This window comes from Felis catus, chromosome D2, assembly GCF_018350175.1.
Source record: "Felis catus isolate Fca126 chromosome D2, F.catus_Fca126_mat1.0, whole genome shotgun sequence".
NCBI lineage: Eukaryota > Metazoa > Chordata > Mammalia > Carnivora > Felidae > Felis > Felis catus.
Window position 1 is genome coordinate 70,631,855 of NC_058378.1, and position 25,927 is coordinate 70,657,781.

Below are 25,927 nucleotides of genomic sequence, written 5' to 3' on the forward strand. Positions count from 1 at the left end.
TGGGTTAATGATTCAACTGCCAGGCAGGCGATTAAAAGCCCTGAGGGTTTTTGAGCAACCAGTCCCCCAAATGCCTTAGTAGTGAGGGGCTAGCCGAGAGCCTCCCAAGGGCAATGTCTTTTCTAGGACTCCCGCAGCCCCTTGACGCAAGTTGGCTAGCCTGTGAGCACGGTGGTCCGAGGCCAGCTTTGACCCAGCCGGGTGACACGTCTCTACAGCAGCACCAGTCGGGAGAAAGAGTGCATATCATTAAGTTGCCTAGTGATGAAACAGAAAAATAAATAGCAATTTAGTCCAATAAAACACCGCATCGGAAACACGGGGAATCCAGGAGGAGAAAACAGACTTTGAGTCAGTCAGAAGCTTTGCCAGTTCAGCCTCCTAGCATGAGCACCATTGCTCATCCGGCGGTGGATGTACTGACCCTTTGAGGGCCCAGAGCCATCACGTAAGGGATAAAAAGGTACCCGGTTATTGGTAGACTTGCATCCTTACACTTATGCCTCTTGTCTGTAGTTGGATGATCTTAATGCTTCCAATGATCCTGGTCAACCTGCTGAGCCTGATAGTCCAGAACAGTTCTCGGAGACAAATGAACATCATTACATGCCAATGAAATCCTGGTACGTGAAACTGTCATGTTCTTAAAATTGATTCCGGCTAATGTACTCTTATAGAACAACCACCGTTGACATAGTCATTCAAAAACATCACCATAGACCAAATTCAACACATTATTCCGCAATCTCAAAACAAGAAGTGAGAATGCTTTCTCAACCCACCGAAACGCTTTCACTACCCATGTAGTGACCCCCTCGGGTCATTTTCTGTCTCCTGGGGAACTTATTTTCTATTCTGAATTGAGGTCTCATCCTCGCCTCTGTCCTTCAAGCCCTTCCAATGGAAAGGGTTATTTTGACTCCATATCCATTTTCAGAAGGGAAGTTTGTTGGATTTGATTCTAACTGTGGCTGTGATTCTGAGGGCTGGGCATACTTGAAGACCTCGTTAGTTTTCACATGGCTCCTAGCTACTGAAATCCGATTCACCCACCAAAGAAAGTTGTAAATAAACATGGTGACAAAGGGTATTGTATTAACTTCTGATTTTCCAGTTTTTTCAGAGAGACATCCCACAAGTCTGCTGATAGCAAAGAGGGATCCCAGGCCCTTCCAGAGATCCAGAACGGGGGGCTTCACTTGCAAGAACAAGGCTCACAAAGTGACTCTTGTCTTCCACCTGCCAATATGGAAGCACAGACCATGAATGACAAAAAGGGGTTGGCCTCACTTACTGTTGTGCAATTATCTATACTAATCAAGTAAAGTTCTATTTTCTAAAACTATGCGCCCTTAGAGCAATGCAGCCTTCCTTTTTAACTCAGAATTCAAGTTTAAATGGTTCCTAAAAATCTTCAAGGTGGCCAACAATCCGACTAGCTTCCCCTTCTTACCGATGTGGTGGCCAAGGACAGTGAGTAACAGAGCTGGAAGCAAAGCAGTCCCCTGGGCTGTGGGTAGCATTTCCAAATATTTCTAAAAATTATCCCTTGGCTAGTCTTTCGGGCCCTGGAACTCTGGATCACGCTGACCTGGGTAGCTTGTCACCCAACGTCTATGGTTAAAATTATGGGCAAGTTGCATGAGGTTTGGTTATAGAATAAGAGGGGAAGATTTAGGTTTTAAGTGATGTCAAGGGCATTTGATGAAATTGTTCTCAGTTTTAAGTCTTTCCAGTATATTCTTCTATGGAATCATTTCCAGTGGAGAAATAAGCAGACTGGTGTGATATATAATCAGTTTAGTCCATTTTTTGTTCTTTTCCCATTGTCTGCCATCCATTAGCACATCCCAAGAGGGGTGCGGGAGGGCATTAATGAGTAACTTAAATTCATATTCTCCCAATGTCTTGGATAATTTTTAACTGGGAAATACCATCCTAGAGGTAGGAAGTAAAGTCTACTCGGAATGTCCAGCTCAGAGCTGCCTGAGGTGACTTTTATAAACATCTTATCTCGTAGTAACATCCCTGATGAAAGCCAAGTGGAGAAACTGAATGTGTTCCTTTCTCCTTCTGACGTCATAAATTATCTTAGTCTCATGGAAGCTGCGGGACGGATATGGTAGGTTGGAGATTTGAGGGTTCTTGATTATAAATGGGGTTGGGAGATAGGCAGACAACGATTATATCCTGAAACTGTATGTGGCAAAACCGATCAGACAGCTTGGACTGTTGAGTTGTTCTCACAAAAGATCTTTGGTTGAGGCAAAAATGAAGGTATTGCTGTGTAAGAGGATCAGCTGGGAAGTGGGTTGGTAGTGGAGTACCCGAAAGTCCAGTACCCATTTCTGATTTTTGGAAGGTAAAGAAGAGCCGGAAGGAATAGGTATGGTCCAAGGAAATCATTCCCAATCAATGAGCAATGACTGTTTGATAAACGGATGAAGTAATGAAGTTAGTGAAGTCAACAAGAATCTAAGTTCTAAAACAAATGGTCACACCAAGGTCTGAGGCTTCGAGACGCCTGTTGGTCTGGGATAGACACAAAAGAGAGAATCTTCTTAAAATCAGCACCGTTTAATTTGATTCTAAATTCTTTTAAAAAGTTCATAGTTTATTCTGAAGGAAGATTACATTTTCACAAGGGGAGAAAGTCCTTTAACGTAAAAGGCTTATTCGTTCTATAAGAGGGCAGTAAACAACTCTTCCACTTTTCCTAATTTCCCGCCATCTAAGAGGCTCACTAGAGAGTCACTAGATAGTCACTGTGTAATCATCATGTGCTCACTTGCAATAAGCGCTTATTAAACGCCTTCTGTTTCCTTGGAGTTATAGGGGTCTAAAATTTTTGTTTTGAAGGTAGCACTCTACTTCTGGGGTCTCATAGTCTGGTGAAAAAAAAAACAGCCACTTAACAAGCAAACATAAAATGCACTGTACTTAATAAATGGGTGCTCGCCTCGTGCAATAGAAGTCAGGGATGGGGGGTTAATTAAAGGAAGAGGAATGTAGGAGGGCCATTAGAGGTGGTATGATTAGAGTTGGCTTTGGAGGGCAGGTCCAACAGCCGTGACAGACGAAAGAATAGTCAAGCAGAAAATGCAGTTTGTCTACTTCAGACGGGGTGTAACATAGCTGATGAAGCTGGTGATGGTAATGAGGGAACCCCAGTCTGTGTCCTGTGAGCACGATCTCACACTTGTGTTGAACGCTGTGTTCCATTGCAGTGTGGCTCAGTGGCAAGGCCCCCCGCACCTGGGATGTTTATTTTTTCACGGAGATCACATCTTGGCTGTGAATGACCTGATGCCCCAGGGCCTGGAGGAGGCTTCCTTGTTTCTCAGTCGGTCTGTCCAGAAGGAGGTGAGTCCTGCTGACCAGCTCTGGCCAAGAATAAGATCAAGGTCTTGGGTGGAGCCTGAACGGCTCATGTAAATACATGCAAATAACAGACTGTGACTGTAGAACCCTTTCAAAATTCTTTCATATAAAGTGATATTTGGAGAGGGCTCCGGATTAAGAGACTGAGCATCGGGGTCCAGGACCTCGGATACACAGCATGATGTGGTGGAAAGAGTTTACAATGGAATCGCATTGGCTCAGGATTGGCGTTGCATCACCTTAAGTCAGTTTGTGCCTCATCTCTCTCTTCTGCAAAATTGGGGGTAAGGATAATACAAGTTGTTGGAGAATTAAATGTGATAATATGTGTAACATGCTTACACACGTGACTGGCACCTAGTAGGTACTCATAGAGTTATCTGTGCTTTTACTTCTCCGATTGGCTGGGGAACATTGGCCAGGTTCAGCTTTACACACTTCAGTCCCCTCGTCTCCGAAATTGACCTAGCCGTACCTTCCTCACTGAGTTATTGTAAGAAGTAAACAAAACATGCGAGCGTGTACAAACTATGTATGTTTTTAAAGGGCTAGCCGTGGTTCTGCCTGTGCGTATAGTCTCCCTGTGGTAAATTCCCTCCCTGGCCTGTGTTTATTTCTTACGTGACCTTGGGAAAATCACGTTCTTCTCTTGGCTTCAGCTTTTTCTCTCTACAGGAAGATAGTTGGTTTTCAAACTGTGCTTCTTGGGTCCCTAAGCGACAGGAACTTGAGGAAGAGGTAAAGAAGGGGACAATACGTAAGGCTTCGATGAGCGCAATCTACGTTTATCATTTATGTTTTTTGGATGTTGGCTCTGTTAGCTCTCCTTGAAGAAACATTTCCTTGTCTTGAAATCCTAAAACCTGAGGTACCTGGGTGGCTCACTTGGTTGGGCACCTGCCTCTTGATTTTGGCTCAGGTCATGATCCCAGGGTCGTGGGATCGAGCCCCATGTTGGGCTCTGCACTGGGCATGGAGCCTGTTTGAGATTCTGTCTCTCTCTTCCTCTGCCCCTCTTCCCAATCGCGCTCGCTTTCTCTCTCTCTCTCTGCTCTAAAACAATCATAATGATGAGTAAAATTAAATTTTTAAAAACTCCTGAAAACTGCTGTGCTAGGTGATCTCTCAAATTCCTTCCAGCTCTGAGGGTTTCTGATTACATAGGTCTTATCTCTCCTGCCTGACACAATTACCCCATGCTATTCCCATTACCTCTATGGGACAAGCAGCCAAGGATGAGTGAATTGCCAAAGATACAGAAGTAGTCGTGGAACAAGGACTCATTCTCATTCATTCACTCACTCGCCATTTGCGAACATCTCCTTTAGTACTGAGCTAAGTCCTAGAGCTACAAAAATGGCCTCAGCCTAGGCTTGAGGAGCTCACATAGTATGGATCAAACAGGCATGTTGTGTGCTGGTTACAATAAGGGGTGTGCCCCAGGATGTGGACAGAGGGCCAGTGAAGCAGAAAGAAAGGAGTAAATCTATCTGAGGAAGTCTAGGAAGGTGTCTCAGAGAAGGTAGTGTCTCGCTCGGGTTTTGAAGACCAGGTAGGAGTTTGTGTGCTGGAGGAGAAGTACATTTCAGGGGCTCAGTCCAACAATCAGGTACTTCTAATATATTTCCGTTGCCAAAAACCCACCCTGAGGCCACGTGCCCTATACAGTCTTCCGAATCCTTCCAAAAGTTACCAAAAGATACTGTGACCTCCAAGATCCAGGCATCAGCTCTAAAGCCAAAAAAGGATTTTTACCTGGACCCAAGAGTTTCACCTGGGCAACGTTGGCTGCAGTATATCAAGACTGCCTTTCTGGACAGTGGAATCGTGTATGTGGGAGGGGACAATAGCATTTCTCCTGGGCTGAGTCGGCCTGCCCCTTCCGATTGGAGAACAATTAGATGCTATGGAGAAACACGAGGTGCTCACCCAAATGGTTATCTGGAAGACAAAAACTTCTACTTTCCCACCCCACCATTCCTGACTATTGTTTATATTAAAATGAATGTCCAATTCTTCAAAAAAATTCAAATAGCTGGTCCCCGGAAGGGAAGAGAATGTTGGAAGAGGGGAGATGTGGAACCACAGGAGGGGCAGGCCATTTGTTCTAGAGCATTCGGACCAATCAGATTTACTTTCCCTCCTGTTGGGCTACAGTTGAGAGACAAGGAGGTCAGCTTGGGGACGGGGTAGGGACAATGTGAGAGTTTGAAAGGAGGGGAGAAGAGGTGTGTGTAAAAAAAGAAGAAGAAGAAGGAGATGCTAGATTACAGGGCAAACCCATCAAACTTCAATTTCCCCCTGATCTTGTCAGGGGCTGGTTTTGTCTGGTTTCATCTGGATCCTCTAGTTTCAAGAGGCTTTTACTTCCTGGTACAACTGGGCCCATCTGGGATCATCGGTGTTCTCTGGAATCTTCCCTAAAGGCTCAGGCCAGTGGCTGCCAGAGAATAAAAATCCATCTTCCACCTAAGTATACCGGTCACCCTGGCTTCCTCTGGCCCAGATGTTATGGTTCATCGTAGGATTTTCTTCCAAACCAGTTCCCAAGGGTGCTAATGAGGACAGACCAAGAGCAAACAACGAAGGAAAATCTTTCCTCACTTCATTTCCTTCTTACTTGTGTTTTAGAAAATAAAACTCACCATCGGCCGGATCCCAAATTCAGAGAAATTCCATGCTGTCGCCTGTACGTGCCCCTTAAAATACAAAGGTGTTGTACCTTGTCGACTGGGTGAGCCTAGACTGGAGAAGACCCTGAAGAGGAGTCCAGCCATTAAAAAGGGTCAACACCAACGAACTGGAGAGTCACACGCCAGGACCCACTGCTGAGGAGCAAGGGTGGGCCCTAGACTCTGCTGGGGCCCTGCCTCTGCCTCTCACCGCCGTGTGAGATAACGCACATCAGCACACCTCTCTGATTTTCCGTACCTACCCCTTAACGGCGGGGAAAACGATCGCCTCTCCGGCTATTCATCAGGGATGCTGAGAGGGTCGAGGGGGATAATGACTGTGGAACGCAGAGAAAATGTAAGGCCTTGTTAGCTCAGACGTTGTCCCACACACCACAGAGATTGTTAAGTCCCTCATCTGAAATGCACTGTGTGTTCTCTGAGGTCATGGTCCGCACAATCGCTTCTTTGTTAGGGAACATACGGTTGGAAACACTCATTCCAGGAATGCCAGATTCCCGAGAGACGTGATACCATATCAGCCTTCCCAAACACCTCCCCCCCTATTCATCACACCCACCCACGGTCCAAAATGCTGAGGCAGGGTGGCCCCTTGGCTTCAATAATCATCTGGTTTTCTTAAAGACCCAGAAACTATTCTAGAAGTTGAAGCGGTTTTAGGTCGCCTACAGCAAAGGTCTGTTTTCTCTACAAGTAATAAGGCAACAACGTAGCACTTCTACGTTTGAAAGGTCGTAACTGATTGGCGCATTAACTAATTGATCCTACAAGGCCAAAAACGTCAAATCTTTTTTCATAAGTGGGAAGACAAAGGCAGCGAAAGGACTAATCGAATCCGGGAACGTTCGAGCAAAAGGAGGCTTCAGAAAATATATCTCACTATGCTGTCATTTTTGTGCAGGAAGACGTCAAGGCCCCAAACGTTTAATACAAACAACCAAAACAGAAGCAGACTCATACGTACAGCGAACAAAATGGTGGCTGCAGAGTGGAGGCGATGGGGGGGACAGGCAAAGTAGGTGAAGGAGATTAAGAGGTACAACCCTCCAGTTATAAAATAGGGAATGAAAAATCCAGCATGGGGAATATAGTCAATAACATTGCAATAACATTGCATGATGTCAGATGGTGACTCCATTTATGTGGTACGCATGGCATAATGTATAGAACTGTGGAATCACTAGGTTGGACACCTGCAACTCATATAACATGCTATGCTTTAAAAAATAATAATAGTAACAATATACTTCCTTTGTAGTTCCCAGTTTCATAGCTGTTTAGTGACAGACCAAGAATCTAAAACCAGCTCTGAGAAACAGATGTCCTGCTCCTCACTTTGTATTTGGATTTAGGTTTGAAAAGACCTTGTGCAGATAGAAGAAACATTCAAATACAGTTCATTTTCTGTCTTCCAGATTGTACAGAACATATACAAATTTTTAGTTTACTGTTCCTTTTTTTAAAAAAATGTTTTAATTCTTATTATTTTTGAGAGGGAGACAGAGACAGAGAGCAAGCAGGGGAGGGGCAGAGAGAGAGGGAGACCCAGCATTGAAAGCAGGCTCCAGGCTCTGAGCTGTCAGCACAGAACCCAACGTGGGGCTCGAACTCACAAGCTGTGAGATCGCGACCTGAGTGGAAGCCAGACGCTTAACCAACTGAGCCACCCAGGTGCCCCTTACTGTTTCTTTTTTAAAGCTGGATTGAAGTTAAGACTTTGCCTTTTTTCTAGCTTTATTAAAATGTAATTGACATATAGCACTGTATCAGTTTAAGGTGTGCAACATAATGTACAACCTTATGCAACCTCCTGTTTCTATTTCCCAGAAATTTGTGCTACAGAACTACTCACACAAATATACAAAAATGATTTTTTAATGCTCACTGTAGCATTGTCTGTAATAATACAAAAATTCTTCAGGGATTGCTTCATTGGGATGACTTCATGTAATTCAAAACTCTGCAGGTGTTAACTGTTCGGCATGTGCAGTCATGGAAAGATGTTCACAATATAGTAAGAATGAAAGAAGCAAGTTGCAGAACAGTAGGCATAACATTGTCCCATTTTCGCAAAACTAAAGTATTGGTATTCGTGTGTATGTATGTGCGTGTACACAACTTTCCCAGCTCTAATAAAAAATACCCACCTTGAAGGCTTGTTATGAGGTTTAAATGGGTGACATTCGTACAGCACCTAGCTCACTGCCTGATAGGTTGTGAGCACTCAGTCAGTGTTAGGTCTGCTGCTGCTTTGACAATGCCTTTTTGTTCAGTCTCGATGAACTTAGATCTAGTTCTTAATAAGAACCATCTCTGAGAAGTAGGACCAAGATTGGCCATGTGGGGGAGGCATTTCTGTAACGTTTGAATTTTTTTTTTTTTTTTTTTGCAGTGAGCATGTCACTTTTATTAAAAACAAAATAGAAGTGTGGAAAATAAATAAATTTTATATATTTACATAAATTTATGTTTATTAGATAAATATATACTTATATAAGCATATATTTGCTATTTAAATATATTTTATATATTTACTATAGATATTTATATTTTTATAATAAATATAAATTTAAATAATGTATTTTAAATAAATATATGGTAAGTATATAATATCTTTAATCATATATAATAAATATATAATGGTGCACTTTAAATACATGTTTATATAAATTATATATATATCAGCTATATAAAATATTTTATAATTATTATAAACAAATTATTATATAATTATTATAAATAATTATAAACATTACAAATTATAATTATTATAAATTATTATATATAAGCTATATAAAATATATTTAATAATTATTATAAATTATGTATAAATTACATACATATATATATAAATTTTAAATCTTTATAGGTAAGAAACCAAGACACCTCAGTAAAAGAAATACAAAACCATCAATGTCAAACTGTCAGGCAACCAACAATGTGGGTGGACACATGGCTTTGAAGCCCATTTTTGGTTGGAAAGTCTACACCAAGAGACACCTGGGTGGCTCAGTTGGTTAAGCATCCAACCTTGATTTTGGCTCAGATCGTGATGTCAAGGTCGTGAGATCGAACCCCAACGTGGGCTCTGAGTGGAGCCTGCTTGGGATTCTCTCTCTTCCTCTCTCTCTGCCCTTCCCCCAATCTCCCTCTCCCAAAAAAAAAAAAAAAAAAAAAAAAGTCTACACTGGAATGCTAATAAAAACTAACATTAGATAGATGGACAAACCTGGGCCACCAGGCCCTAAGCCCCTGATGGGATGAGCTAAATCCTTACCCACCTCATAGAACTCCTTGCTTCCACTTCTTTCTCAGGGGTGAGCCAGCAGCCGGCCCTCTCTCCCTCCCCAATGTTCTGCCTGCAACCGAATCAGTTGGGATGGTGGGGCTTGTTAGGAAGATTCTGCCTTGGGGCCCCTCCCGCATAAGGGCTTTCTTCCCAAAAGGAAGCCTCGGGGCGATTCCAGTTTCCCCACCCACGACTCAACTGATTTTGATTCAGTAGGTCCAGGGTGTGGCCCTGGAATCTGCATTCTAATGGCCACTCCCAGATGATTCCACTACATGGGCAAGGGACACTTAAGGGGCATCACCCCCGGGGTTACAGGGGGAGGCACGTGTGTCTCCTGAGAGGCTGCAGAACACGCAACCTGGGTAACTTAGTCGGTTGAGAGTCCGGCTCTTGACTTCAGCTCAGGTCATGATCTCAGAGTTTATGGGTTCAAGCCCCATGTCAGGCTCCGTGCTGGTACTGCAGAGCCTGCTTGGGATTTTCTCTCCCTCTGTCTCTGACCTTTCCCCGCCCGAGCGCTCTCTGTCTCTGTCTCTCTCTCTCAAAATACATAAATAAACTTTAAAAAATAAAAAAGGCTACTCTATGACCCAGCAATTGCACTACTAGGCATTGATCCAAGGGATACAGGAGTGCTGTTTCGAAGGGACACATGCACCCCCATGTTTATAACAGCACTATCAACGATAGCCAAAGTATGGAAAGAGCCCAAATGTCCATCGATGGATGAATGGATAAAGAAGATGTGGTTTATATATAAAATGGAATATTACTCGGCAATCAAAAAGAATGAAATCTTGCCATTTGCAACTACATGGGTAGAACTAGAGGGTATTATGCTAAGTGAAACTAGTCAGAGAAAGACAAATATCATATGATTTCACTCATATGTGGAATTTAAGATACAAAACAGATGAACAGAAGGGAAGGGAAGCAAAACTGATATAAAAACAAGGATGGGGACAAACCATAAGAGACTCAAATAAGGACTGTTGGAGGGGTTGTGGATGGGGAGATGGGCTCAATGGACAAGAGGCATTAAGGAAGACCCTTGTTGGGATAAGCACTGGGTGTTACTCATAGGGGTTGAATCACCGGAATCTTCTCCTGAAATCATTATTGCACTAAATGCCAACTAACTTGGATGTAAATTTAAGAATAAATAAGTAAATAAATAAAATTTACAATAAAATAAAAAAGGCTTGTGCCTTACATGATCTCCCCAGAGCAAAGTGCATGGGACAGACCCTCCTCACTGCCCACCCCCAGCCACACCCACACCCATCCGCAGTGCCTAATGCCACTTGTGACCTCTTTCCTTCCAGAGCTGCCCTGGATGTTCATTCCAATCCATTTCCAGGTGGATGAATGTGAGCAAAGTGGGGCTGGAGGCCACAGAGTGACCCAGCTGTCCCTATGGGGTGGCCCTGTGCTGAGCCATTTTAAAGCCAAACTGTGGGCCTTTTCAATGTAATTTTGTCTTCTCGACAGTTAACAGGTTTCTCTGAGTAATCGATGTCCACTTAGGAGCTGTTGTGGACACACACACATACACACACGCACAAATACAGGATCTAAAACCCTTTCACAAGAGCTCATGACGTGGCTAAAGGAAGGAAAACTGACAGACTGCTCTTGTTTACCTGATGTCATTTGAGAAGGTACTGTTCTGTAGGTTTAATTTTCAAATGATGCTAATCATCTTCCTAAAGCTTGCTAACACATTCTCGCCTTCTTAAACTCTTCTTACTCGGGTCATGGCTCTGGGCATTCTTTCGCCACTCTGTGTATTTCCTAAAGAGTACTGAAATCCAGAAAACCCCTTCCTCCCACACAAAATGCTCCCGGACTGCTTGCGTTTATGCTGCGGGCCGGGAAAGCAGATGACACAGCTTGTTCTAAACATACATAAACTAGGGGCGCCTGGGGGCTCAGTCGGTTAAGCGTCCGACTTCGGCTCAGGTCATGATCTCACGGTTCGTGGGTTCGAGCCCCACATCGGGCTCTGTGCTGACAGCTCAGAGCCTGGAGCCTGCTTCGGATTCTGTGTCTCCCTCTCTCTCCGTGCCGCCCCCCCCCCCCCCACTCACACTCTGTCTCCTTCTCCCTCAAAAATAAACATTAAAAAAAATTTTTTTTTTAACCTACATAAACTAAGAGTTAATAGGCTACAGGTGTGAGAGATTTTGTGACCGAAGCCCATTAGTTTCTGGCCCGGGGTTCCATGACATTGATGTGGGATGCCCAGTTATCTTGATGGTGATGTGTGTGATATCGTCACCTCCTTGCCTGTTGGCTTCCAAATGTGTTCTGGGATAGGTGACACGGCCAGGAAAGTGACTGGAGGCCAAGTGCAATGACTCCATCAGAAAAATTAGAGAACAATTAACTACCAAACTGCCCAGTGTGGGCACGCTCCGGAGTCTTACCACAGCTTTGTAAGACCAGGGCCACCGCTATCCCTGTGTTTTGGATCTGGAAAGTACAGCACAGAGAAATTAAATAATTTATTCGTGGCTAGCACGTGACAGAGCCAGAATTTAAACCAGACAGATTGCGTCTGCAGGCCGCAAGCCGAACTCTACACCGCGCCAAAAGCCTCCTGGAGGAGGAGGTGGCTTGAGATCAGAAAGAGGATAATCCCTGGGGCGCAGTGATGTAGACAGGGGCGAGCCTGGAGCGCGCTTTCCCAGTGAAAACAGGGAATGTGTGGAATGACTCAAGTTTTCTCATCCGGCACTGATTTCAATAATATCCATTCATCTTCTGGGCCTCTCGCCCAGGAGAACCTTAAAAGTCCACACCGTATGTTCCAGGAACCAGGAGAATTCTCTGGAGGCTCCTGTCATGACTGGTTAGCATTTTTTACACCTCTCCTTTTAGATGGCCATCTGGCTCCGTATAACATTCTAGTTAACAAGCAATTAATGCACAGCTCCAATGACACAGGCTGTTAGGCTGGTCCCCGGGATGGAAGATGAGTAATAAAGAATCCTTGACTTTGCAAGCCTTGTCATCAAGTGGGGGTAATACACACATAGAGAGAGAGAACTACAAGGCAAGTCCAATGAGCCTAAATCCTTGGTTAAAGTACAAAGTCAGTGTCAAATGAGTAAACAAATGTAAAGACTAATCCTATAGAATAGCTTTGGGAAAAGCTTCATATGAAGGGTGGCTTTTCTTTTTTTGCAGGTGTAGGGGGTGAAACTTTACATCTGGCCAAACCCCCAGTGGACAGCCATCACAATATAATTGGCAGGACCAAAAGAGTTCTCAAGGTCCCGTAGAAACCCTGAATCGTTAGGCATTTTGAATTATCCCCTTTGAATTATCACCATCAGCACTTTCTGAGTACTTCTTGGATTCAGGGGACAGAGCCAAACACTGGTGATATTAACAAGAATAAAATATGTTACCTCGGGGAGGTGATAACCTAATTAAGGATATGGGTGTAAAAATTGCTTAGGGGTAAAAACTTCCCAAATAGGATTGAGATATATATTCACACAAAAACTTGTCCATGAATATTCATAGCACCATTATTCATAGTAGTCCAAAAGTGGAAATGTCCATCAACTGATGTAGGAATAAGATATGATATATACGTATAATGGGAGTATGATTTAGCCATAAAAAGGAATGAAGTACGGATGTGCGCTACAACACGAATGAACCTTCAAACATTATTCTAAGCGAAAGAAACCAGTCACAAAAGGGCCTATATTATATGATTCGGTATATAGGAAATTCCCGGAATAGACACGGTGACACAGACAGAAAGTCGACGAAGGGAGGAGGGAAGATGGGGGATGGTGCTTACGGATACCGATGGCGTTTCTTTTCGGGGCGGTGAACGTTTTTTTGTTGTACAGCTCTGTGGATATACTAAAAACCACTGGATTGTACACTTTAAAAAAGGTAAATTTTGTGAGATGTAAATTACATCTCTATAAAAATATATAAAAATAAATTTCACTCATAGATTCTAAGTGGGGTGGGGAAATCGAATGCCAAGGCATCCCCCCCACCAACCTCGAAGATAGGCTTCATTTATAGTTAATGAAGAATAAGGCAGGAGCAGTCTTCCCCATGGACTGATTTAGCAGCCTTTTCTAACACATTACTTCATGTGAAGATGGTAAGGGCACCCCCAGTGTAAGAAACAGTGGATTACCAGAATAATAATACTCTTTAACTTCCTTATAGGTGATAATTATCACCTATAATTATATCAATATAATTATAATTATAATATCAATATAATTATCATCCAATCTTAAAATGAAAGTACCTCAAGGACCAGAGAACCTGCTTGTACTGCAAAGACCAGAGAACCTGCTTAAAGACTCGTTCAGACTAAGGTGTAAATAGCTATATGAGTCTTAGAGCAGAAAAATGGCGGAAGAAGACAGGAGAGCACCCAGTTACCTAGAAGGGTCAGATATGCAGTGCCAGACCACAGAAAAAGAGGAAAGATACCAATAAATCATCCAAGACAAACTATTTCTCAATTTATCAATAGCCGAGTAGTTCTCGATACCGTCTAAAGGAGCTAAAAGTTATATGCCCTCCTCTAAAGACTTCCAGGAATTGTTTTTGAAAACATAACTGCCTTTTTGCTCAGAGTCGTATGTAGGACTGAAAGGATTTCTCAGGCTCGAAAGAGAGGTAACTCCTAGATCAAATGTGATTTGCCTTATATACTAATCTGATCCAGTTTTCTCATAAACTGTCTTGCAATCCCCTTATTTTTACCACCACCCCCCAAAAAAAAATACACGAAATGTAACACTATAGGAGAAAGGTCTTCACAGAGCCTGAACAATGACCCAGTCGTGAGGGCCAACTAGCAGGTGAGAAGCTCAAGCAACCAGCTAAGCAGAGGAGGAGCAGGGCTTGAAGTCATGGGGGAGATTGAGGAAGGACTTGGTCTTAACCAATTGCAGACGGCTAGCAAGCTGCTGCCGGCTCAAATCAGCCTGCATGCTGTAATCCCACTTTTCTTTAATTAATATCTCACACTTCCAAACAAAGTAGGTGAAATCGTGGAGAAGTCTGCCAGGAATCCTCTCGGCTTACATAAGCCAAACTTGAGCTGGGCTGTGGATTTATTAGGCAGTGCTGTGAACATTTTTTTTTAAATTTTTTTTTTTTTCAACGTTTATTTATTTTTGGGACAGAGAGAGACAGAGCATGAACGGGGGAGGGGCAGAGAGAGAGGGGGACACAGAATCGGAAACAGGCTCCAGGCTCTGAGCCATCAGCCCAGAGCCCGACGCGGGGCTCGAACTCACGGACCGCGAGATCGTGACCTGGCTGAAGTCGGACGCTTAACCGACTGCGCCACCCAGGCGCCCCGACAGTGCTGTGAACATTTTTAATGCGGCATTTATTTACTGAGCTGTATAAATAGATTCGATACTAGCGTCACCATCAGTTTAGGAAAGATGCCTCCCTTCACACGGTCTTGCGGTGGCTGTGAGGCATGTGTACGTTATTCGGTGCTTCGGAGCATTTTCGTAGCCACCCCCCGCCTCCCGCCATCCTTCTCCCATTTTGCTGACTTTGAGAACGGAGACAACAGCCCCGATCGTTGAGACTGTAGCAGAGCTGCCTGATTAACTCTCTACGATCCAGGAATGAAAGGAAAAGTAAGAGTAAAGCAAACCCCAGCGCTGGGAGCACTTTTCATGGAGCATTTACTCACTCGGCAAACGCTCGGCCCACAAGGTCCAGCCTCCAACCAAATGTCAGCTCTCTCCGTCTCTCAGGTGCTGATTGCCCATCCATGTCTCTGCCTCACGTGGTACCTAATTCCTCTGTGGCCGGTCCATCTATTAAGGGTAGTTGTCAATCTATATGTTATTCCCCTGTAAGTCTTGATTCTTTGCAAGCAAGCAGTATCTTGATCACTTGTATGTTGTTAGGGTCCTTAAGAGTGCTCAGAATAATAATAAATGCATTTTGATTTTTTTTAACATTTATTCATTTTTGAAAGGCAGAGAGAGAGCGCGAATGGGGGAGGGGCAGAGAGAGAGGGAGACACAGAAACAGAAGCAGGCTCCAGGCTCCCAGCCGTCAGCACAGAGCCCGACGCGGGGCTCAAACTCATGGACCATGAGATCATGCCCTGAGCCGAAGTCAGCCGCTTAACCAACTGAGCCACCCAGGCGCCCCAATAAATGCGTTTTGAATTGCGGTAAAATACAAGGTTACCATCTCACGGTGTGAACTCCCCCAAAGTGCAGCTACAGGGCCCATGGGACACAACGTCTCCACTTGGTTTTGGTTACAAAGATGAGTTCTTAGGCTACGTAGGTCACAGACTCTTGGGAGAAGAGAGTTCTGACGTCCGCGGTTAGCAAATGCCCTCTGCTGGGCCCTAAGTCAGTAAACAAGTGTTTATTCTGTGCTGCTTGATCTAGGCTGGGAGCTTAGAAGCTGTACAAGGTTCCTTCTTTATTCTTACAGTCATAGAAAGGAACGGAAAGGGGCTGGTTTTCATTTTTTGTTTTTGTGTTGGAGCACCTGTTCAACAAAGCGAGGCGCTGCATGGGGCTTTATGTATATTATTCCATTTAACCTTCCAAACAACCTTTGGGCTAAGTGCTGTGACTTTACGCATGAAACACCTCGTTTTCCAGGTGACAACGATGAGGCCCACAGAGGTTAAGTAATTGTCGCAAGGTCACAGATTCAAACCCAGGTTGGCCTGACTCCCAGACCCATGTGGCACAATAGGAGGCATGGTGTTTGGAGGAGTCCCACTGACCTGTCACTTAGCTGCTGTTTGACCTTGGGCCTAGACGTGTACTTCACCTCTTGGGCCTCGACTACAGCATCTGTAAAATGGAAATAATGCTACCTTTTTGGACAAATGAGAACTAATCTTTTAAGGAACGCTGGTAACCCTTAGGCCTATCATTCTAGATCCACTCAAGGGGATGCGACTAATCACCATGAGACAAGTGCGTAACATAAGAATGTATTTAAGTGCTGAAATCTACCCACACAAACAGCAGGCAATTCAGGATTTCGGAGGAAAAAGAGGTGCATCCAAGCTAACATCCAAGGCCAGTTGGAACAGACCAGGCTTAAACTGGAATGAAAGGGATGAATAACATTTAGAAAGACGAGGGAGAAAGTAGGTTGAGCTAAGGGAGAAAGGTGAGTTTGAAGTGAGCATGATAGTGAGCATGTCACTGCACGTAATAATAATCAAAAATATCGTTTATCGTGTGTTTGCTGTTACAGCAGGAATTGTGCCAAGCCCTTTGTTGGCATAATTTCGTTTAATCTTCCCACTAATCTTGCAGATTACCTCTTTGGTTACCTCTGTTATACTCACGAGAAAACGGAGGAGCAGAGGAGTGAGGTGATTTGCTCAGGGTCACATAGTTAAGTTGCAGAAACGAGTCTGACGAGCCCCGAAAGAGGGCACACCTTGGAGAGAGGTTACGAGAAGTGTACGGAAAGCCAGGATGATAGGCCTACGTGAGCTGATTTTCCCCACAGAATGTTAAGAAATGCAATACCTTAGAGATACCTCCTCCAAATTCCTAAAACTCGTCCTACCTTTTGATGGAACAGCAAATCCTTCTCAATTGATTTGACCTTTTCTGGGTATTGACTGTATCATTGCCGCCAATGTCAATAGATTTCACGTTTTGTTTTTATATCCTGATGTGACCACGAAATCAAGGTGGTTTCCAATAGCCACTTTCCCTTTTGAGAAATTATCGTTTCTTCCCCCTTTTCAAGTTAATATCTAAACAAAATGTTTTTACTGATTAATTTGTCTATTATTCCACGTTGAAAGACAACAAGGAGAGGTTGGCTGGTCAATGAATAAGCAGATTTATTTCCTTAATCCGATCTGGTAAACAGCAGTCACATGAATCATTTTATAGAGAATATTTTACATGTCCTAAGGATTCTTTAGAGGAAGATAGCTCAAAGATAGAGATCTTTGTTTTATAGTCTAAATTTCTTTGAATTTCATTGTGTTTAACAAAGAGTCCTAAGTTTTATTATTACTGTAATATTTATAGATGCATTTCTTATGTGCCTATTGGCATTTTTTCCCCTCTTTCTCTTTCTCCCACACTTTTAACTTTCTTCTCTGCTCCTTGAGCTCTTTAACTAACAACCAGCTCTCTATGTGTTACCGTATCAGAAAATTTCTAGGCGGGAGGCTTTGGCTCTATCATATATTTGGTCCTGTGCTCCAAGCAATTCAAGAATTTAAAGCTAGACCTCTAATACGGAAATGACATGATAGAAGTCACTTTCTCATATCCCTACGCAAAACAGAATCATCAAAAGCTGTGACTATGTGGTTTGGGGGGGTCAAGAAGTGATCTGGCTTCAAATTAATCTACCTTCAATCATGCGCCCTTTTTGGTTCAGAAAAACCCACTCTTTAGGGGCGCCTGAGTGGCTTAGTCAGTTAAGCCTCTGACTCTTAATTTTGACTCAGGTCATGATCTCATGGTTCGTGGGACTGAGCCCTGTGTCGGGCTCTGTGCTGACAGTGTGACAGCACAGAGAACTGCTGTCTCTCTCTACATATATATATATGCCTGGCTCTCAAAATAAATACTTATTAAAAAAGAAAAACCCACTCTTTAGATGACCATTAGTTTGAAGCACCCATTCCTACTTTTATTCATCCATAGTGGCAAAGATTCAGTTGACCTGTCGCCCAACATCACGGCGTGTATGTTGTGCCTTCGAGGTTGGGCATCCCAACCATTGGCAGGAGTTTGTGCCCAGAGCGCCTGGCAGGAGGAAATCACTGGAAGACTCAGTAGTCATCAGGTGAGGTTGCTACTATCACACGCTGCGTTGACTTTCTCGAGACACCAGTAATGAGAAGCCAAACTGAATACCCTGCGCAACCAGAAGTCTTTTCAGATGGGAAAATTGTGGATCCTGTGGCCCTCGGTGTGAAGATTACTGCCTGGACAGGAAGTAAAATGTGTTGAAGGTCAGCATTTAGGGGCGTCCGGGTGGCTCAGTTTGTTGGCTCTTGGTTTCCGCTCGGGTTACAATCCCAGGGGCGTGGGATCAGAATCTCTCTCCCTCTGCCCCTCCCCGGCTTGCGTGTGCACTCTCTTTCTCTCTCTCTCTCAAAAAAGAAAGAAAGAAAGTCAGCATTTAACAATAATCACTGCCCTCACTCTGAGGAATACGTGTGGACAGTGGAAGGTGAGGCGAGGCAGTGAGAAGCACCCTCCCTGTATCCTCTCCTTGGGTGCCCAACGCCCCCTGCTGGCCTCGTGTGGAAATTCAGCCACACAGTCTCCAGGTTCGCTACTTGAGTCCCGGTTGGGTGGGGGCTGCCTAGAGCAAGCTTAGCCAATTGCTGTCAACTCACCTGGCACTTGAGGGGGCCCCATATTAAAATACTTAACCGAAGCATCTTAATAGAATATAAATCTATTACAAAACCGCATGGAAAATTACGCAGGTCGCACTTAATTTTGAAAATGACCGGCAAGTGCAAAGGAATCGTGCAGCATTTCTCCCTACTTTAACCGCTTTGCGTTTCAGGTCTGGAAATGAAACCAAACTTAATCATTATGGCAGGACTGAATGGCAACATGTCTATGTGTTCAGTCCTTATGCCGATTCGTTTCCAGATTAACATTTGCCAAGAAACGTAGAAAGCTACACTTAAGATGGAAGTCACAGTCCAGTGCAACTCTACCGATGTGTATTGAATACCTACTGTGTGCAAGACACCCTGAAGCTAGAAAAGTGGATGAAATATAACCCTTCTTTCTATTGCCATCTCTGGCGTTGCAAATTGTCAAGGTGAGCACCCACCTAGAAACACATGGACTGAAGATGGGGGAAACAGAAATCGACGTCAAAGCTGAAATCCCTTCCTTAGTCCCAAATCGATGATCAACTTCAACCTGAAAGTGGGGGTTAAGATCCAAGGTTTTGGTTTTTTTGTTTTTTTAATTTTTTTAACGTTTTATTTATTTTCGAGAGACAGAGCACGAGTGGGGGAGGGGCAGAGAAGAGAGGGAGACACAAAATCTGAAGCAGGCTCCAGGTTCCAAGCTGTCAGCACAGAGCCGGATGTGGGGCTCGAACCCATGAACTGCAACCCATGACCTGAGCCGAAGTTAGATGCTTAACCGACTGAGCCACCCAGGTGCCCTAAGATCCAAGTTTTAAATGCTCTGTAACCTTGGTAAATCCTCTAAGTTTCCAATCCTGGGTACTTGCTGGCCAATTTGTACCTGTTGAAGAAAAGCCATTGGTTCAACAAATATTTCCAGCACCAATTATGTTCCAAGTACTATTCAAGGCACCAGAACTACAACAATAAACAAAAGAAGCAAAAATCGCTGTTCTCATGGAGCTCACATTTTGGTGAAATCATCCACTCCAGCATAGAAATTATAATAATAGATGTGTTTTCCATACAAAGTTGACAGAGACTATATATTTTCTACCAATTTTTTTTTATTTTAGGACTGACATCTGAATTGAAAATAAACTAAAGAATCTGGATACTGGTCATTAATAATACCCGTATTTTAAAAATTAATAATGTATGTATTTTTAGTTGAGTATAACCATCCTATTGATGAAATAGATCTATTTTTAATTGTTTAAAATATTAAATCTACTTAACACGCTAGCCATATCAAAACACTTTCATAAATTTTCCATTACTCCTAAAGTCTTGGGTCTTGCTGGATGTGGTTTCTGCAGCCAGTGTAATCTTGGCTTTCCCTTCCTGACAAATGTAATCTCTTGAATAACATGTTTTTGTCCTGAGAAGTAGTAATCCCACATGTGTAGCCTTGCAGAGACCTAAGATATTTTTCACTTCATAATTTTGCCGCATTTCTGCAAGGTAGCTAGAATGGATCAGACATTTCTTAGCAACATCTTTCGGATATAAAGAGCTCTGAATTTCACATTCAAAGGATACAGTGCACCGTTTGAAGGGAAAAAAGGGTTTGCATCTATCAAAAGAACTAAAAAGCGGGTAATGTTGCCAGTGAATTCAACAGTAGGGTTCCCAAGGCAGCGGAGTATTAGTGAACCATAAAACATCTGGATTGAGTTGGAACTCTGCCCCTGACTCACTGTGCAACCTGACATGGGTGGCAGGGTCTCTGGTTCCCCACCCCCTCCATTTCAAGCCTATGTCTGGCCTCCAAATAATAAGCCTTCCCTCCTGAACAAATTGGTATTTGAGTCAAGTAGATTGGATCTCTGTGAGTAATCCCGTTTGGTTTAAAATAGAACCAGGTGGAACAATTCATCTTAGCAGATAGCATTTTGGTTGATAAATCAACACTGATCTCAGGAATTTAGAGCTGGCTGTCTACTTTTCAGGACCAAAGGGCACTGAAATGATTTCCTCCCGTGTACAAAATGATTTTAGCAGATGTTTACAAAGTCACATGGCCTACCTCCCCAAGGTCTGTTCTGGGTGATCAGAATTGGAATCTTGCCTAATCCAAAAGTATAATATTCGGAAATTCACAGGGCTATAATCTAATCCTGTAAATAAGACAAGGATGAGACTGGGCTGGTGGATTGTTTTTAGATTATTTCAAGATCACATCTCCCTAGTTTTGCAACTTATTTCTTCAGCCATGAGAACAAATCATTGCACAATATTTTCAGAACTTCAGTAAGGTTGAAATCAGGCAATAAGACTAAAACCAACTGAATTTGCTCTGCCTCCCTCTCACATTTCCTTATTTTTTTTGTACGAGTTCTATTTTTTAGACACATTTTAAGTTCAGGGGAAATTTCAGATTCATTTTATTGAGGAATAGGTTATAGTATATAATTTTTTTGTCCCGCAGTAAATATTGCCATCGAGGCTAACAGTGACAATTCTCCCCCATCAGACTGGGAAAATATTCCTTAACAAGAGTGTGAATTTTTTGTGTGTTCTTAAAATCTTTAAAGCTAAGAAAAGGCCTAAGGGCTGAAAGATACCAGGTGGGTTTTTTGATTTTTGGTTTGGGTTTAGGTTTTGTTTTGTTTTGTTTTTTCTAGAAAGTTCACACAGTACAGGAGAAGATACCGCAGCTACAGTATCCTTGATAGGAGGGACTCTAGCAGGTCAAAGGCTAAAGGCCTTGTAGGTACAGGTGATGATACAAGATTCTGGCATTCTGTCCTGACAAGATACAAGGTATCCCAACACTAATGAGGATGTATAGAATAAGTCGGCCATGTTTTCCTTTGGGTTTGAGGTTGGGTTGGCTATGGGGACACTTCCTAACCTGCAGGCATATGGAATATCTCCTGGGAACAGAGGATAAATATTTACTTATTCTAACAGATGTTCTGTGAATCATTTGTTCACTTCACTTCCAAGAACATCAAACCTTTATTCCCATTCCCTTGCAATTTATGAACATACGCAGGATCTATACGTGAGGTGACAGTGATATGTGAGTGGTAAGTATTTGTATGTTTAAATCATTATTTTCTCCTTCTGCAAATTTCAGTTTTCTTCATGAGTGAACAAAAAGTCAGTCTCAGGTAAATTGTCTTTTTAATCTTCCTGCTTGCAATAGTAAGAAAGCCTCTGATTTCTTTGTTTGTTTGTTTGTTTATTTATTTATTTTGAGAGAGAGCGAGAGCACATGTGTGCAGGCAGGGGAGGGGCAGAGAGAAAGGGGTAGAGACAGAGAATCCCAAGCAGGTCCCACGCTATCAGTGCAGAGCCCGACGCGGGGCTCAAACCCACACACTGTGAGATCATGACCTGAGCCGAAATCAAGAGTCGGTGGCTTAACCGACTGACCCACCCACACATCCCAAAAGCCTGTCATTTCTTAATCTAACATGGACTCATGGGTAAAGGAAGGTTAACTTTATAGGAACACTAATTTGAAATGCCAGGCTACCTCTCTGAATTATGCATTTTTCATAATTCATTTTATTTTTTAGTATTTGTTTATATCATAGGTGATAAATATGTGTGAGAAATAATAGAGCTGACTCATTTTGGGCCGGATTCCTGTTTAGTCATGAGGAAAATCCTAAAAGTTTGCAGAGAAAAATAATTGATTTCATTTCTTCTTAACTCATAAAAGTCACATAAAGTAGAAATGAATTGTATTAAAGGTATGAAATAAATTGGAAAACTGGTCTAGATATGACAAAATGGCATATTTTTCACGGTTACATTAACCTTCCTAATTACTTCTGTACTAGTGAGATTTGACCGATAAGGTCAGTGGTTCCCAATCCTGGCTACATATGAGAACTCTCTGGTGAGCTTTTCAAAAAATACCAATGCAGGAACCGCCTCCCAGACCAAATTGAAACAGAATCCCTAGTGGTGGGGCTTGGGCATCAGTGTTTTTGGAAACATTCCATATGTTTCTAATATGCGATCAGAGTTGAGAATCACTGATTTAGGCCTTCAGGAGAATCTGACTCTAAAAACATGAATCATCACAGGGTCTATGTTCTGGAAGGTGCCACTGCAGACCTTCCACCAGCAGGTAGCAGCAGAGGAAAATAAAAAACCAGGCTGGATGCCAACTCTGGTTAAGAAAGCATTTGCCAATGCACGTTGGGCACCAAAAGGAAACTTTAAAGACTGAGGGACTTCTTAAAAATTATCCTCAAGGTTGTGTTACTTGGCTTTTTCTGAAACTTATACTTGGGTATGATATTTCGAAAATCCAGCACATGCAACCAAGGCAAGGGATATGAAAGTTTGGGAGATGGGGGAGGGGATGTGGAGGAAAAAAAAAAAAAATCACCAAACAAAACACTTTTCCTTCTCAAGGACTTCCTTGCCTCCAAAATATGTCAAGTTGTTGGCAGACATATCTCTAGCCCTATTTATGTCTGTACTTACCTATGTTCTAACCCATCAGGACTTTGGAAAGAACTATGGCATTTACAATTGAAGGTGGAGGAATCTTGATGCCCTGGCAATGTGATCTTGGGTAAGTTCATCTCTGTAAGCCTCAGTTTCCTCATTTGTCAAATGGGGTTTAGATGAAAAAATAATGGAAATCCCCACCACTTATAAAATTTTCACGTGTGCAAGTGTTATTTTCTTCAACTAAAATTGGCTTTCGGGTGTATTGGAATTTCAAGGTCATTCTATCAACAATCATTTTTTGAGGGCCTCCGATGTACACAGCTTTATACTAAGGGCTGTGGTCTAATGCAGATCCTGACTCATGGTCAAGTATGGCTGAGAATACACAACATGTAGCCATTGTTCTAAATGCCTGTACCTACCTTGACTTTTTCTCGGTGTTTCGAGAACTAGCTAAAAAGGAGTTAATAGTTCAATTAAAGTTGCTTAAATGTGACTAAAATAGGACATTCTCTTCTCAGCAACTGGAAAGAACATTGCTGCATTTTAGACTGCTGGCTTCTGGAGAGCCGCCGAGTTTTAAAATGTTTATATCCCCATGTCCTCCTGCCCCAAAAGGCTTAATAAAGATTCTGGTTGGAATTAAATTTATAATATGGTGACTGGACATTTCATTTTTACTGAAACGTAGTCTAATCCCCTTAGAGTATTGTATTTCATCTGTGTAAATATCTACAATTTGCAGATGTCTGTCCCTGTGCCAACAAATTGCGAAAGACTGTTGATGATATTTGGCCTCCCAAGAGCTCACAGATTTGTTTACAAACTATAATCAGTATTATTTTCAAGATTTGCAATCAAAATTGTGAGCCTCAGAAGTCAGCTGCTTGGGCATTTCATAACACAAAGCCCGAGACTGATAAACTTGACTCGTGTTTGCATGCCTGATCTCCCCAACCGCACCATAGTTACTGAGGGGCAGGCTCCAGGACTTCTGTTATATGTCTCATTCAGAGCAGACACTCGAAGATTCTTCATAAGGCATGGAGTACCAGAGCTAAAGGGAGTGTGGAACACCATCGGACCTAACATTCTCTTCTCCGGACTGAGATCGAAAGACCCCAGGAAGTCCAACGACCTGCCCAAGGTAACTCAGTTAGTAGCAAGATGAGAATTTGCACCTAGGACTCCGAACTCCCAGATTCATCGGATGGGTTCATAAGAAACATCAAAAAGCTCAGAGAAGATTCAATAGTTTGAAAGGCTGCCACTGAGAAGGAATCAGAGGTATGGAGTCACCCTATTCCCCCAGTGTCCTGCTGGTCCCCTATGATGGAGGGACACTAGGTGGCAAGTGTGAGTAGCACACGAAGGCAGAATTGGTGGCATTCAGGGGCATATAAGGATACAGAAAAAAAGTAGGTGGATTGTTCTATCCCAGCCTGCCTCCAGGAAATTTCCGAGCTTGTCCAGACCTGGTTCTTGAAAGAGAACTAACTGGTTTACCAAAGCTCGGAGTCAGGGCTCTCAGGACATCTGCCCATATCAATCTGGATCTGGGAAGCAGGAGAGTGGGAAACAGATTTGTAAATAACAGTGCACCAAACATGCAAGAGGGCGATTGCTGTCCATCATGCATTTCAACGCAAGAGAGGCTCGGCTTTCATTTATATTGTTGGAATTTGGAGTCAGAACAAAACAGTATCAAGGATGCTACAGGGTTCACTCTTGGCTTTTAAAATGCAGAGTGGCCACCCTTGTCCCCGTCATCCCCGTCATGGCGGGAAAGGCCCAACGGCTAGCAGTGAAGTTTCCTCAGCGTTTCCTTACTCTAATGTAAGTAGGAAGCACACATCTTTTATTGGATTGAAATCCACCCGTGGCTAGGATTTCAAAGGCTGACAAAACACAAGAACAGAGGGATGCCTTTGCGAATAATCCTCGTGTCATAGAGTGATTTCAGGCATTCCAGCGCTTGAAGTTTACAAAGTTAAATATCAATTTCAGCTATGTTACTTAATCCATGACAAGAAATCGCTGGGGTACAAAAACGGAAAGACAATTAGAATTGCAATGTGTGTCCCCTAGTGAAGACCGAGCGCGTGTGTTGGCACAACGCCCAGCAGAGGAGAGTTAGCAGAATAGCTAATACGGCTCTGCACTTGGGGTCAGAGAAGACTCAGTGTCTCCGGACTGAGGACTCCATAAATGTTCGATAATGGGTCTCAGGCTAAAAGCTAATTGTGCGTTGGGGCGCCTGGGTGGCTCAGTCGGTTGAGCTTCCGACTTCGGCTCAGGTCATGATCTCGCGGTCCGTGAGTTCGAGCCCCGCGTCAGGCTCTGTGCTGACAGCTCGGAGCCTGGAGCCTGCTTCAGATCCTGTGCCTCCCTCTCTCTCTGCCCCAACCCACTCGCATTCTGTCTCTGTCTCTCTCAAAAATAAACAAACATTAAAAAAAAACTTTTTTTTTAAAATAAATAAAAGCTAATTGTGTGAAAAGTCACATCTCAGGTAGAGATCTAAAGCGAACATGTAAATTAGCATAGGCCCACGGATTTAGTCCTCAGATAAAATAAACCCAGACCAGGAGAATTGGGAACTCAATCAAACATTAGGAATAGATGGATGATTCTTCTCCGAATAGAAGACTACAACTATTAATGACTTCTCAGGAATGTGTGCTAGAATTAGTCCTAGGTTTTTATACATGATCCAGAATTGGA

At 43.0% G+C, this 25,927-nt stretch overlaps 1 protein-coding gene across 6 annotated transcripts in view; it reads left to right on the forward strand.

The window, feature by feature from the left end:
- The window catches only part of PLEKHS1 (pleckstrin homology domain containing S1), a 37,674-nt gene extending 18,272 nt beyond the window's left edge, over positions 1-19,402 (forward strand). For 2 of the 6 annotated variants that reach the window (XM_023240956.2, XM_023240957.2), the window contains exons 9-13: positions 517-623; positions 1,115-1,321; positions 2,021-2,122; positions 3,228-3,363; positions 6,013-7,640. In XM_023240956.2, coding sequence (XP_023096724.2) covers positions 517-623; positions 1,115-1,321; positions 2,021-2,122; positions 3,228-3,363; positions 6,013-6,213 — 753 coding nt within the window. In that variant the 3' untranslated portion in view covers positions 6,214-7,640. Of the gene's footprint in view, positions 1-516; positions 624-1,114; positions 1,322-2,020; positions 2,123-3,227; positions 3,364-3,493; positions 3,666-6,012; positions 7,641-18,044 lie in introns of those variants that run through there. The other 4 variants (XM_023240958.2, XM_023240959.2, XM_045040699.1 and 1 more) reach the window with 3 other exon arrangements.
- The last annotated feature ends 6,525 nt before the right edge of the window (positions 19,403-25,927 follow it).